The sequence below is a fragment of the Tachyglossus aculeatus genome, chromosome X5 (assembly GCF_015852505.1).
Source record: "Tachyglossus aculeatus isolate mTacAcu1 chromosome X5, mTacAcu1.pri, whole genome shotgun sequence".
Taxonomy (NCBI): Eukaryota; Metazoa; Chordata; class Mammalia; order Monotremata; family Tachyglossidae; genus Tachyglossus; species Tachyglossus aculeatus.
Genome location: NC_052097.1, coordinates 13,993,644 through 14,008,708, shown reverse-complemented (window position 1 = coordinate 14,008,708; position 15,065 = coordinate 13,993,644). Strand labels below are relative to the sequence as shown.

At 47.1% G+C, this 15,065-nt stretch overlaps 1 protein-coding gene across 1 annotated transcript in view; it reads right to left on the bottom strand.

Moving 5' to 3' along the window:
* Positions 1-10,085: 10,085 nt before the first annotated feature.
* Positions 10,086-15,065, bottom strand: part of CISD2 (CDGSH iron sulfur domain 2) — a 36,476-nt gene continuing 31,496 nt past the window's right edge. Inside the window, exon 3 of the mRNA XM_038769286.1 lies at positions 10,086-10,604. Within this exon, the coding sequence (XP_038625214.1) occupies positions 10,515-10,604 (90 nt within the window). The 3' untranslated portion in view covers positions 10,086-10,514. The remainder of the gene's footprint in view (positions 10,605-15,065) is intronic.

Genomic DNA, 15,065 nt, shown 5'->3' with positions numbered 1-15,065 from the left:
GTTTTTGAGGAGGGGAGTGATATGTCCAGAGCGTTTCTGGACAAAGATAATCCGGGCAGCAGCATGAAGTATGGATTGAAGTGGAGAGAGACACGAGGATGGGAGATCAGAGAGAAGGCTGGTGCAGTAGTCCAGACGGGATAGGATGAGAGCCTGAATGAGCAGGGTAGCGGTTTGGATGGAGAGGAAAGGGCGGATCTTGGCAATGTTACGGAGCTGAGACCGGCAGGGAAGAGCTGGGCAGGAGTCTCTGTCCCAACATTGGGGGCAGGCCAGGATCTGGCCCTCCCAGACGGAGGGAGGACGGGCCCAGATTATCGGCCGGGCTAGGAGCCCGCGTTCAGCTGGAGCCTGGGGAGGCGGGGACCTCACTCGGGGACTGTCTCTGGTCAGGAGGAGGAGGAGTGTGACAATTCCAGCCCACCCAAGGGAGAAGGTGAAGAGCTGACGCTTCCCTCCCTCCCCTTGGCTGTTTTGAACTCCCAGCTCTCCTTCCAGTTCCCCACTGCCGGTTCCGGAGGAGGCTGGAAAGGCACCGTTGATCGGGTCTCTTATCGTCTCTGTGCCTCAGTTTCCTATCAAATAAGCACCTATATTCCCTCTTTCTTAGACTAGGAGCCAGTGGAGGCTCTGGGCAAGTCACTTAACTTCTCTGTATTACCTCATCTGTCAAATGGGGATGAAGACTGTGAGCCCCATGTGGGACAACCTAATCACCTTGTATCCTCCCCAGTGCTTGGAACAGTACTTTGCACACAGTAAGTGCTTACCTCCTCCCCCTCCCCATCCCCTCTGCCTTACCTCCTTCCCCTCCCCACAGCACCTGTATATACGTATATATGTTTGTACGTATTTATTACTCTATTTATTCATTTTATTTGTACATATTTATTCTATTGATTTTATTTTGTTAATATGTTTTGTTCTCCGTCTCCCCCTTCTAGACTGTGAGCCCACTGTTGGGTAGGGACCGTCTCTATATGTTGCCAACCTGTACTTCCCAAGCGCTTAGTACAGTGCTCTGCACACAGTAAGCGCTCAATAAATACGACTGAATGAATGAATGAAGGTTCAATCTTGTATCTTGTAGTATATTGTTTGGAACACAGTAAATCATGTCCATTATCCTTAAGCCCGGTATGGGGAGGGATTGTCTTTCTTTATTGCTTCTTCAAAGCCCTACTGAGAGCTCACCTCATTCATTCAATCGTATTTATTGAGCACTTACTGTGTGCAGAGCACTGTACTAAGCGCTTAGTACAAGAGGCCTTCCCAGACTGAGCCCCCTTTTTCCTCTCCTCCATCTCCTTTCCTCTCCTCCATCCCCCTGGCCATATCTCCTTCCCCTCCCCACAGCACTTGTATATATATTTGTACAGATCTATTACTCTATTTATTTTACTTGTGCATATTTATATTCTATTTATTTTGTTAATGATGTGCATTTAGCTTTAATTCTATTTGTCCTGACGACTTTGACACCTGTCCCCATGTTTTGTTCTGTTGTCTGTCTCCCGCTTCTAGACCGTGAGCCCGTTGTTGGGTAGGAACCGTCTCTATATGCTGCCGACTTGGACTTCCCAAGCGCTCTGCACACAGTAAGCGCTCAATAAATACGACGGAATGAATGAATGAATGAATGAATGAATGACAGAGCTCTGGAGAGTAAATTCAGTCTCAGCCAGAGGGATGGCCGGAATTCCTCCACTCTGCCCTCGCCCATCTGACACCGAGTTCACATTCACTCATATATTCATTCAATTGTATTTATTGAGCACTTACTGTGTGCAGAGCACTGTACTGAGCACTTGGGAGGGTACAACAGAACAATAAACACACAGCCTCAAACAGATAAGAGAGCAAGTTAAATGACTCCTAAGAGAGGCTGCAAATACGTGCGAGTTGGTCCCGGCCCTTCCGCTTGCCTGCCGTGTGTCCTTGGGCAAGTCACTTATCATCTCTGTGCCTCTGTTTCCTACCAAATGGGGACAAAGCACCTATACTCCCTCCTTCTTAGACTAGGAGTCAGTGTGGGATAGGGGCTGTGGCTCAGTGGAAAGAGCACGGGCTTTGGAGTCAGAGGCCGTGGGTTCGAATCCCGGCTCCGCCAATTGTTAGCTGTGTGACTTTGGGCAAGTCACTTCACTTCTCTGGGCCTCAGTTCCCTCACCTGTAAAATGGGGATTAAAGACTGTGAGCCCCCGGTGGGACAACCTGATCACCTTGTAGCCTCCCCGGTGCTTAGAACAGTGCTTTGCACATAGTAAACGCTTAATAAACATCATCATTATTAGTATTATTATTATTCCACCACTCAGCATATTGCTTGGAAGATAGTAAATGCTTAAAACACACCATGCTATTTTTCTTCCTCTCACTAAACCTCTTTTAGTCCTTTTCTTCTTTGTTAACATATCCTTTACGTCCTCTTCCGATTTCCCTTTTCCGAGCAAAAAACTGAACTGCCTAGTCAGGAAAAGGAAATGTAACAGTGGAAATTTGGATAAATGTCTGGATGAGGGTAAGTATGTGTGTATGGGTGGTAGCTATATAAAATAGGAAAATATTTCACACTTACCCTCACTAAAGATAGTGATAGTAAAAGATTCAAGCACAAAATCAAATTAGGGAGGGAAGGAGGCAGTTGAGAAAATCGGATTAGTGAACTCTTTGGAGGGTGGGGACGTGTTTTTTAACTACCGCGTTAAACCACCCTGGGGAAATAAGAAGGCTGTGGCAGGGAAGAGTAGAGTGTTCAGGAAGTGCTCGATAAATGCTACTGATTGACTGAAATTTTCTCTGGTGTATTAAATCCATTTTTCTACCCACAGGAGTGCAGCAGAAACACTGAAATGTATAACATTATTTTGTGTGGAGGGAGGAAATGAGACTCATCCACTGAAACGAAACGGAAAAGAGAAACTCCTGCCGAGTAGCACCACGAACCTGTGGAGAAACAGCACGGCCTTTCGGAATGACCATGGCCTGGGGAGTCAGAGGACCTGGGATAGCCGCTTGATTTCTTCGCGTCTGTGGGGATGAAATACCTGTTCTTCCTCTTACATAGACCGTGTGTCCTGTGAGGGACAGGGACTGTGTCCGATCTAATTATCTAGTACGGGGCTTGGCACCCAGTGAGGGCTTAACAGGTGCTGTAATTAGTATTATTATTATTGAGTAAATATAACAGCTTTTTACAGGATCTGCTAAATAACAGGTGCAGGAGTATATCTATTAGGATACCTAAGTTCTGGTTCCAGGGATAAGGATATTGGAATAGACAAGGTACAGGCCAAGCAAGTTTGGTCTAGCAAGCTTCCACGGGCAAAGTGACGCTTGCTTTGACTAGAATTTTTCAGTACATCAATCTGGTTTGGGTCTGAGTTGACGGGGCAAGCCTAATGCGAAGGACTATTGCAAAACAATAGAAGGGATCACTAATTGCAGGCGAGAACGAAATATCTGAGTCACCAAGCAACAGTTCCACTTCATAGTCTACCTCAGGAGTTCATACCGGCACATCAGGATCTCAGGAGTTTTCCCTCCCCACCCTGTCGCCTCCTGGGGTGACTTCGGATCAGGGATGAGTCCGGGCTGCCCGGAACCGGGTAACTTCCGAGCAGTGTGTGGTCCGGCGGAAACAGCCCGGGCGTCAAGATCACTGACTTCTAATCCCAGCTCTGGAACTTGCTTGCTGGGTGACCTTGGGCAAGTCACTTAACTTCCCTCTGCCTCGAGATATCCAGGTCCGTCGCAGTCCCCGGACCAAGTGAAGCTCACAGTCCAAGGCGGAAGGTTAATGGGAATTGAATCCCCATTTTACAGATGAGGAAAGGAAGCAGAGAGAAGCGAAGGGACTCGCCTAAGGTCACAGAGCTGCTAACTGGTGGAGCCAGGATTAGGACCCAGATCTCCTGACTTCCAGTCCTGTGCTCTTTCTTTTAGGCTACGCTACGTTTAGGAAAAGGAGCAACTCGAGAAATATTCTTGCAGCTGTAGTCCAGAGTGGAGACGGCACAGGGACACAGGACGGCTGAAGCAATCGAACTGGGGCTGGTATGTAGGGATAGAGAGGAAGGGGCAAATCGGCAAAAACGTGGCTAAGAGAGAATGGAGCATCGGATCCAAATTGGATATGGTCGCATCTTGGCTGAGGGGGAGAAGACTGAATGAGAGAGAGAGAGAAGTCCACAGGGGAACCAAAGATAATTGAGTCGCTATCGGTAATAGGAAGGTCAAGCGCTGATGAGATTTTAGGAGAAAAGAGGAACTCACTCTTAGACTAGACTTTTTCACTAGACTGTAAGATCCTTGAAAGCAGAATATTGTCTTCCAATTCTATTTACCCTACCGAGCCCTTAGCTTAAGCAGCATGGCTTAGCGACAAGAGCACAGGCTTGGGCGTCAGAGATCGTGGGTTCTAATCCCGGCTCCGCCACTTCTCTGCTGTGTGACCTTGGGTGAGCCGCTTAACCTCTCTGTGCTTCAGTTACCTCATCTGCAAAATGGGAATTAAGACTGTGAGCCCCCAGCGGTTATGACAGTGCCTGAAACATAGTAAATGCTTAGCAAATGCCATAATTAATTAATTAATTAATAGGAGAAGCATCGGGGCCTCATGGAAAGATCACAGGCTTGGCAAATAGAGGACCCGGGTTCCAATCCTGGCTCTTCCACTTATCTGCCGTGTGACCCCAGGCAAGCGGCTTTAGGCTTCAGTTCCCTCATCTGCAAAATGGGGATTCAATCTCTGTTCTCCCTCCTACTTAGACTGTGAGCCCCGTTTGGGACCTGATTATTTTCTATCTACTCCAGTACAGTGCTTGGTACATAGTAAGGGCTTAAAAATAACACTATTATTATTATTATTATTATTATTATTGCTGATCGGAACATGAGTAGACTCAACTAAATGTTAACCCCCACCAATATCTGGGTTATCACAGGGAAAGTAGCATCTTCAGCATTACCTAAAAACAAGTTAAACATAGCAAATCACAAGGTAAAGAGCTACAGCCCAAAAGATCCAGGGCTTTCATGACTCAAACTAAAAATTAAAAGCAATTTTCTCCCCATTTCCTCTCAAGACAATACTTATAATCAAGGAGCAGAGACATCTGACATTAAAATGTTCAAGTACTTCTCTTCCAAATTGCTCTTAGGTGCATGGGAGGAGGAAGTTTGATTTTTCGCTGCTTCAACTTGTTTCATCAGATGGATACTTATCTTAGCAACCATGTGGCCTCTGCCAAGCTCCCAGCCAAACCACTGGCACATTATCAAAAACCGGCATTGCTGTCAACCAACTAGGATGAGTATATTTCACCATCAATGGCAACAGGCTTGAAAACGACACTCCAACACACACACACACACACACACACAGAGCAGAGAGGGGACTTTCTAAATTCATTTTTGATAGTTTGAAAGGTATGTCCTTTCTCTTGATTATAAACTCCTGGAAGACATGATCATGATCATGGCTAGCTACTTCATAGTATTTTGTTTTCCCAAGCTCTGAGTACAATGCTTTGGACACAGTAAGAACTCAATAAACAATAATAATAATAATAATGGTATTTGTTAAGCACTTACCGTGTGCCAAGCCCTGAAATAAGTGCTGGGGTGAATAAAAGCCAACCGGATTGGACACAGTCCCTGTCCCATATGGAGCTCGCTGTCTTAATCCATATTTTACGGATGGACACTGAGGCCCCGAGAAGTGAAGTGACTTGCCCGGGGTCACACAGCTGACAGGCGGCAGAGCTGGGACTAGAACCCAAGTCTTGCTGACTCCCAGGACTGATTGACTGGTGAACTGATCATTTCCATTTCCCATTGAATAGCTGCAGAATTACCACAGTTGGAATAACCGTACAGAATATTCCCAGGGGTTCCCAGCCCCCCTGGAGTCACATCTCGGACCCTCCTGGCTCCTAAAACCTGCTCACGTCTCCCCTAGAGAAGCAGCGTGGCTCAGTGGAAAGAGCCCGGGCTTTGGAGTCAGAGGTCATGCGTTCAAATCCCGGCTCTGCCAGTTGTCAGCTGGGTGACGTTGGGCAAGTCACTTTACTTCTCTGGGCCTCGGTTACCTCATCTGTCAAATGGGGATGAAGACTGTGAGCCCCACGTGGGACAACCTGATCACCTTGTATCCTCCCCAGCGTTTAGAACAGTGCTTTGCACATAGTAAGGGCTCAACAAATGCCATCACTATTATTACTAAGCATTTGGAAAGTCCAATTCGGCAACAGAGCAAATCCTTACCCAACAACAGGCTCACAGTTCCTTCTTTCCCACTTCTTTGTGTCGCCCTTATTTTCTCCCTTTATTCACCACTTCCCCGCCCCACCCAGCCCTACAGCACTTATCCACCTCTCCATAATGGATTTATGTTAGGAATATGTCTTTAATATTGTACTCTCCCAACTGCTTAGTACACTGCTCTGCACATAGTGAGGGCTCAATAAATACAACCGATTGATTGATTAAAGCCCTCCGGATAGTCTGCTCTTCTAATGCAGATTTGGGGGCATCCTGCTCGGTGTTCCCGAAATTCCTGCACCCCCTATTGCTGCTCCACCCTATGACTAAAGCCCAGGTCCCTCCTCGAAGGCATTAGTAATAATAATAATAATGATGGCATGTTAAGTGCTCACTATGTGCGAAGCACTGTACAGTGCTCTGCGTACAGTAAGCGCTCAGTAAATACGATTGAATGAATTGGAATCATCGAGGACTAGCCAACTAGTCCCGAGTTGGAATAACAGCGTGTAGAAGCAGCGTAGTGGAAAGAAGACGGGCTTGGGAGTCGGAGGACGTGGGTTCTAATCCTGCCTCCCCGCCACTTGTCTGCTGCCTTGGGCAAGCCACTTCACTTCTGTAAAATGGGGATTAAGACGCCGAGCCCCACGCGGGACAACCTGATTGCCCGGCAACTACCCCAGCGCTTAGAACAGCGCTTGGCACATAGTAAGCGCTTAACGAATATCATAATAATAAACTCTGCTTGGAGAGGTAACTTGGGGCGGTGGAACAAGAGAGCTGGATTCTAGTCCTGGCCCTGCTGCTTGCCGGCTGCATGACTTTGGGCAAACCATTTATCCTCTTCATGTCTGTTACCCCAAGGGGCAATTGGAGCTGAGACGGCTCCACTCCAGGACGCTTCCCCTTCTGTTTAAATGGTTCTTTGCACATCAAATGCTCAAATATTTCCTTTTGTTCGGCTCTTCTGCACAAAAAAGTTGCCAGTCCTTGATCTAAAGTAATGACAGTGAGTTGAGCCAAACCACTTTAATTTCCTTCTAGGGTAAAGAGGTAGGTTATATGAATGAACTCCTCACTCTCGGCTTCAAGGCTGTCCATCCATCCCCTCGCCCCCTCCAACCTCACCTCTTCTCTCCTTCTCCAGCCCAGCCCGCACCCTCCGCTCCTCCGCCGCTCATCTCCTCACCGTTAGGCCTCGTTCTCACCCGCCCCGCCGCCGACCCCCGGCCCACGTCCTCCCACTGGCCCGGAATGCCCTCCCTCCGCACATCCGCCAAGCTGGCTCTCTTCCTCTCTTCAAAGAGAGCTCACCACCTCCAAGAGGCCTTCCCACACTGAGCCCCCTTTTCCCTCTCCTCCTCCCCATCCCTCCCACCCTACCTCCTTCCCCTCCCCACAGCACCTGTATATATGTTTGTACAGATTTATTGCCCTATTTATTTTACTTGTACATATTTACCATTCTGTTTTGTTAATGATGTGCATTTAGCTTTAATTCTATTTGTTCTGATGACTTGACACCTGTCCACATGCTTTGTTTTGTCCTCTGTCTCCCCCTTCTAGACTGCGAGCCCGTTGTTGGGTAGGGACGGTCTCTATATGTTGCCAACTTGTACTTCCCAAGCGCTTAGTACAGTGCTCTGCACACAGTAAGCACTCAATAAATACAATTGAATGAATGAATGAATCAAAGAATGATTGTATTATCCCATGTCCATGCTTGTAACCATTTTTATGTCTGGCTCCCCTGTTAGACAGTAAGTTGCTTGTGGGCAGTGATCTTATTTTGTGCTTATGTTGTATAAATGTCTAGAGAAACAGCATGGCTCAGTGGGTGGAGCACAGGCTTCTGGGAGTCAGAAGGACCTGGGTTCTAATTCCAGCTCCGCCACATCTGCTGTGCGACCTTGGGCATTAGGTACCTCAACTGTAAAATGAGGATTAATAATAATAATAATAATAATAATGGCATTCGTTAAGCGCTTACTATGTGCAGAGCACTTTTCTAAGCGCTGGGGGTGGGGGGGTTACAAGGTGATCAAGTTGTCCCACATGGGGTTCACAGTCTTCATCCCCATTTTACAGATGAGGTAACTGAGGCTCAGAGAAGTTAAGTGACTTGCCCAAGGTCACAAGTGGGGGAGTTGGGATTCGAACCCATGACCTCTGACTCCAAAGCCCGTGCTCTTTCCACTGAGCTGCTGTGAGCCCCATGTGGGACAGGGACTGTGTCTACCTGATTAGCTTGTATCTACCCTAGCGCTTAGAACAGTGCTTGGCACCCGGTAAGCGCTTAGCAAGTACCATAATTACTATTATCAGGAGTACAATTCAAAGCACTCGGTAGGTGCTCAATAAATTCATTCAACTGTATTTATTGAGCGCTTACTGTGTGCAGAGCACTGTACTAAGCGCTTAAATAAATACCATCATGACTACTACTGTATTATTCTATTCATTCAATCTTATTTTATTGAGCGCTTACTGTTTGCAGAGCACTGTACTAAGTGCTTGGGAAAGTACGATACAACAATAATGTATAAAGTATTACTTACCAGTCCCCAAGGAAGGAGAGAGAAGGGCCCAAAAACCTGTGCCATTCATTCATTCATATTTATTGAGCACAGACTGTACGCAGAGCACTGTACTAAGCGCTTGGGAAGTACAAGTTGGCAACGTAGAGTCCCTACCCAACAGCGGGCTCACAGTCTAGAAGGGGGAGACAGACAACAAAACGAAACACGATGACCCCCCATCACTGTCACCTCCTGGACCACACCACCCTACCTGCTCCTCCAGTTTTCCACTCAGTTCAATCCATTCAGTCGTATTTATTGAGCGCTTACTGTGTGCAGAGCACTGTACTAAGCGCTTGGTACCACTGACTGATGGATGTCCTGAAATCCCCGTGCAGGGACAGGGGCAAGTGGACAAGAATAATGTTGCAGGGGCTCAGAAGTTGGGAAAAAAAGGACTCCAGGGTCACAGCTCTGAACCGGAAATAGCTCCACCAGATTCAGAAATCTTCAATATTGTCAATCAATTCCATTCTTCCACCTTTAATAGAGAACAGCATTAAAGAAATATGAGTTTCGCCTCGCATGACTTTGCTTCATTGGTAAAACCATCTATCCTGTGTGATCTACAGAATCAACTAAGAAAATGACACAGAGGGTCTGGAAGAACCATCTGATCCTATTTTGGTTTTCAAAAATACAAGCACTTTCATCTCCAAGAGATTATTCTCTTCCAAATGGTTCTACCACCTTGGTAAGAATTTATTCTACACCAATTTAAAATAAGAGGTACCTCAAATCTACTTTCAGAGAGTTGCAATTATATCTTTTTCGTCATTCCCCAACAAGTTTAGTTTTGTTAATTTTATGTATCATCTGTAATATATTTATTAATAATAATAATAATAATAATGGCATTTATTAAGCGCTTACTATGTGCAAAGCACTGTTCTAAGAGCTGGGGAGGTTACAAGGTGATCAGGTTGTCCCACGGGGGGCTCACAGTCTTCATCCCCATTTTCCAGATGAGGTCACTGAGGCCCAGAGAAGTGAAGTGACTTGCCCAAAGTCACACAGCTGACAACTGGCGGAGCCGGGACTTGATCCCACTGTTGGGTAGGGACCGTCTCTATATGTTGCCAATTTGTACTTCCCAAGCGCTTAGTACACATAGTAAGCGCTCAATAAATACGATTGATGATGATGATGACCTCTGACTCCAAAGCCTGGGCGCTTTCCACTGAGCCACGCTGCTGGTACATTTGCTGGTTTGTCCGGTGAAGGTGGCCAATAAACAGAAAATAAAATTAGAAAAAAACTGATTTATTAAATGATGGACAAGAACAAAATGATTTGATAAATAATACAATTAAGAGTGCAGAAAAAAGCATTCGCGTTATTACAGAAACAAGCAATGCTACCCCGCTGGCCTGAAGACATCAGTCCCTTAGAAAGATCTCAGGTGCGCTCACTTCAGAACCTGACACAAATACTGGCCGACCTAATTTCTCCATTTCTACAGATACGTGATTCTTCCGAGCATACAAAGTCCGTGTAGCAAGAAATTAAACTGAGATCACGCTCGGGGAAAAATCGACACCGTGAATTAGGACTACCTCCGAGTGAGGTATCGGTCTGAACTAAGAGCAGTCTCGACCATAAACCCTTGAAAAACAGTATGTTAAGCGATTTCACACCACGGACGTGAACGGGTGCCGAGCCCCGGTGTCGCTATACCTCCTTCTTCTTCAAAATTAGCGGACCCACGTTGTCGCCCGTCAGTTCATTGTGCTTGTTATGCGAGCCATCACAGGCAGGAAACTGGAGGGTGAAAAAAAATCTCAATGGTTACGTCAATCATGGGATCTAGTAAACCGCCAGCCCTGCTAACCATTCTGTTTCCAGAAAGCCAGTGGCACGGTAATTCTCTAAAAGATGGCATCAGACGCAGAGTGAAAAATAATAATTACAGTAATGGTATTTGTTAAGTGCTTACTATATGCCAACCTGTTCTAAGCGCTGGCTGGCGGAGGGGGGGACAATACAAGGGGATTGTGTGCCCCATGCGGGACAACCTGATCATCTTGAGCGCTTAGAACAGTGCTTTGCACATAGTAAGCGCTTAACAAACGCCTTCATCATCATTTTCATTATTATTATTAATCCCCGTTTCACAGTTGAGGTAACTGGGGCACAGAGAAGTGAGGTGACTTGCCCAAAGTCCCACAGCTGGGAGCCGGGATTAGAACCCATAATCATCATCATAATAATAATGGCATTTATTAAGCGCTTACTATGTACCAAGCACTGTTCGAAGCGCTGGGGAGGTTACAAGGTGATCAGGCTGTCCCGGGTAGGGGGGCTCCCAGTCTTAATCCCCATTTTTACAGATGAGGTAACTGAGGCCCAGAGAAGTGAAGTGACTTGCCCAAAGTCGCCCAGCTGACAACTGGTGGGGCCGGGATTCGAACCCATGACCTTTGACTCCCAAGCCCGGGCTTTTTCCACTGCGCCTCGCTGCTTCTCTAGTTCTTCTCGAGAAGAGCTGTGAGCTAACCTGGTTCACCGTATTCGGTGTCCTGCGCCCGGGTGAGGAATCCGTTTCTGCCCCTCTCTCCCTTTCCAATCACCACTTTAAAGAAAACCAAAGCAATTGCACGGGAAGGTTTTGGACCGAAGGCCCGAAATAGTCACGTAACGGCAACTAAAATAAGGGGACGGTGGAGGATGAGTTACTGTACTTCTCCATCTTTGGAGAGTAGCACTGGCATATGGAGAAGCAGCGTGGCTCGGTGGAAAGAGACCGGGCTCTGGAGTCGGAGGTCGTGGGTTCAAATCCCGGCTCCGCCGCCTGTCAGCTGGGTGACCTTGGGCGAGTCACTTGACGTCTCTGGGCCTCGGTGACCTCATCTGTCAAATGGGAATTAAGACTGTGAGCCCCGCCGTGGGACAACCTGATCACCTTGTAACCTCCCCAGCGCTTACAAATGTGCTTTGAACATAATAAGCGCTTAATAAATGCCAATATTATTATTATTATATACCGAGGGTTTACTTGGAGCAACCACATTGCACTAAGCACTTGGTGTGGCTCAGTGACAACAGCCCAGGCTTGGGAGACAAGGGGCCATGGGTCTAATCCCCGCTCTGCCACTTGTCTGCTGTGTGACCTTGGGGAAGTCACTTAACTTCTCTGGGCCTCAGTTACCTCATCTGTAAAATGGGGATTGAGTCTTTGAGCCCCACGTGGGACAACCCGCTTACCTCGTATCTACCCCCATGCTTCGAACAGTCCTTGGCACATAGTGAGCGCTTACCAAATACCCTGATTACTATTATTATTATTACTTGGGAAAGTAAAGCGAAAGAAAACCACATTTCCCCTGGCCTCAAGTAGCTTACAGGTGGCACCAAGTGTGACGGAAGAGGGGAATCCGTGGCTTTCCGCTCTTTTCTTCATCTGGGGAGTTTCTGGATCTAAAGGTTGGCCCAGGGAAAACGGCCAAGTAACTTTAAATTTCCCCAAAGAGTTCTGGAACGTTCTAGGCCCTCCGCTAACCGAGCCCCCGGAAAAACGTGAGTCGTTCTTCTGGCTGCGATGAATTCTCGGGGACACCTGGCCTCCAACCAACATGCAGCTGGAGACGTAGAAAGGCCTGGTGGAGAGCATGGGTCTTGGGTTCTAACCCTGGCTCTGTCCGTTGCTTGCTGTGTGATTTTAGCAAGTCGCTTAACTTCTCTGTGCCTCACTTTCCTCATCTCTCCCCCTTGTCCCCCTCTCCATCCTCCCCATCTTACCTCCTTCCCTGAGCCCCTTCCTTCCTCTCCCCCTCGTCCCCCTCTCCACCCTCCCCATCTTACCTCCTTCCCTTCCCCACAGCACCTGTATATATGTATATATGTTTGTACATATTTATTACTCTATTTATTTATTTTACTTATACATATCTATTCTATTTATTTTATTTTGTTAGTATGTTTGGTTTTGTTCTCTGTCTCCCCCTTTTAGACCGTGAGCCCACTGTTGGGTAGGGACTGTCTCTATATGTTGCCAATTTGTACTTCCCAAGTGCTTAGTACAGTGCTCTACACATAGTAAGCGCTCAATAAATACGATTGATGATGATGATGATGATGATGATGATCTCTCAAAAGGGATTCACCACCTCTTCTCCTGCCTACTTAGGACGGTTAGCCCTGTGTGTCAGACAGGGACTGTATCTGCTCTGGGCAGCTCGGCCTAGTGGAAACAGCACGTGCCTGAGAGTCGGAGGACTTGAGTTCTAATTCCGGCTCTGCCACGTACCTGCTGTGTGACTCTGAACGATTCACTTAACTTCTCTGTCCCTCGGTTACCTGTTTTAACACCTGTTTTCCCCCCTACTTAGGCTGTGAGCCCTGTGTAGGACACGGGTGGTCTGATCTGTTATCTTGTATCTTCTCCAGGGCTCACCACAGTGTTTGACACAAAGTACATAACAAATATCGCAATTATTGTCTTCTAAACGCCAGCACTGGGAATACAGCAAGCACTCAATTATAATAATAATAACGTGGTAGATTTCCAAGCAAGTCACGCAGCATCCAGGGCTCCGAAAAGCTGGGAGATCTCGGCTCGGATCGCTCTAGGCGAGAAACAATGACAGTTCGCACAGGGATTAAGGTATTTTCTTAGGGGAAGCAGCGTGGCTCAGTGGAAAGAGCCCGGGCTTTGGAGTCAGAGGTCATGGGTTCAAATCCCGGCTCCGCCAATTGTCAGCTGTGTGACTTTGGGCAAGTCACTTCACTTCTCTGGGCCTCAGTTACCTCATCTGTAAAATGGGGATTAAAACTAAGTCCCCCGTGGGACAACCTGATCACCTTGTAACCTCCCCAGCGCTTAGAACAGTGCTGTGCACATAGTAAGCTCTTAACAAATACCATCATTATTATTATTATTATTTTCACACAGCAAGATGTGGATTTCCAGAGTGTGGCTTTGAAAGCCCTCGGAGGAGCAAGGGAAAAGCACGTGTAGCAAGGTAGGAGTTTAGATGCATGTGCGTCCAAAGAAAGAAAGCAGAGAGAAGCAGCGTGGCTCAGTGGAAAGAGCCCGGGCTTTGGAGTCCGAGGTCATGGGTTCAAATCCCGGCTCCGTCACTTGTCGGCTGCGTGACTTTGGGCAAGTCACTTCCCTTCTCTGGGCCTCAGTTACCTCATCTGTAAAATGGGGATGAAGACTGTGAGCCCCCCGTGGGACAACCTCATCACTTTGTATCTAACCCAGCGCTTAGAACAGTGCTTGGCACAGAGTAAGCGCTTAACAAATACCAACATTATTATGAGTATAATGACTATATCATGGATAGGCATTTTACAGCGTCATGGTAATCCCGCATTTTCAGGTTTCCGGCCAGTCAGACATTGCCGGACTTGCCTGCCCTTGCTACGCTCTTCTGGATTCAGCTCAGAGACAACCAACCAATCATATTAATTATTATTTATTGATATTATTTATTAATGTCATATTCGTATTAATTTATTAATCCTATTTACTGAGCAATTACTGTGTGCTGAGCACCACAATAAGTGGTTGGGAGTACAATCAATGAAAATATCAATTAGAAGTGGAGTGGCCTAATGGAAAGAGCACGGGCCTGGGACCTGAGTTCTAATCCCAGCCTGTCAATTGCTTGCTGTGTGACCTTGGTCAAGTCATGTAACTTCTCTGTGCCTCAGTTTCCTCAACTGTAAAAGCGGGATATCTGTTCTCCCTCCTATTTACACTGTGAGCCCCATTAGGGACAGGGACTTTATCTCACCTAATTAACTTGTACCCACCCCGGCAGTTAGAACAGTGTTTGACACATTTTGTTTTGTTTTGTCATCTGTCTCCCCCTTCTAGACTGTGAGCCCGTTGTTGGGTAGGGACCGTCACCAAAACCTGCCGGTCTCAGCTCCGCAACATTGCCAAGATCCGCCCTTTCCTCTCCATCCAAACCGCTACCCTGCTAATTCAAGCTCTCATCCTATCCCGTCTGGACTACTGCACTAGCCTTCTCTCTGATCTCCCATCCTCGTGTCTCTCTCCACTTCAATCCATACTTCATGCTGCTGCCCGGATTATCTTTGTCCAGAAACGCTCTGGACATATCACTCCCCTCCTCAAAAACCTCCAATGGCTTCCGATCAATCTGCGCATCAGGCAGAAACTCCTCACCCTGGGCTTCAAGGCTCTCCATCACCTCGCCCCCTCCTACCTCACCTCCCTTCTCTCCTTCTACTGCCCAGCCCGCACCCTCC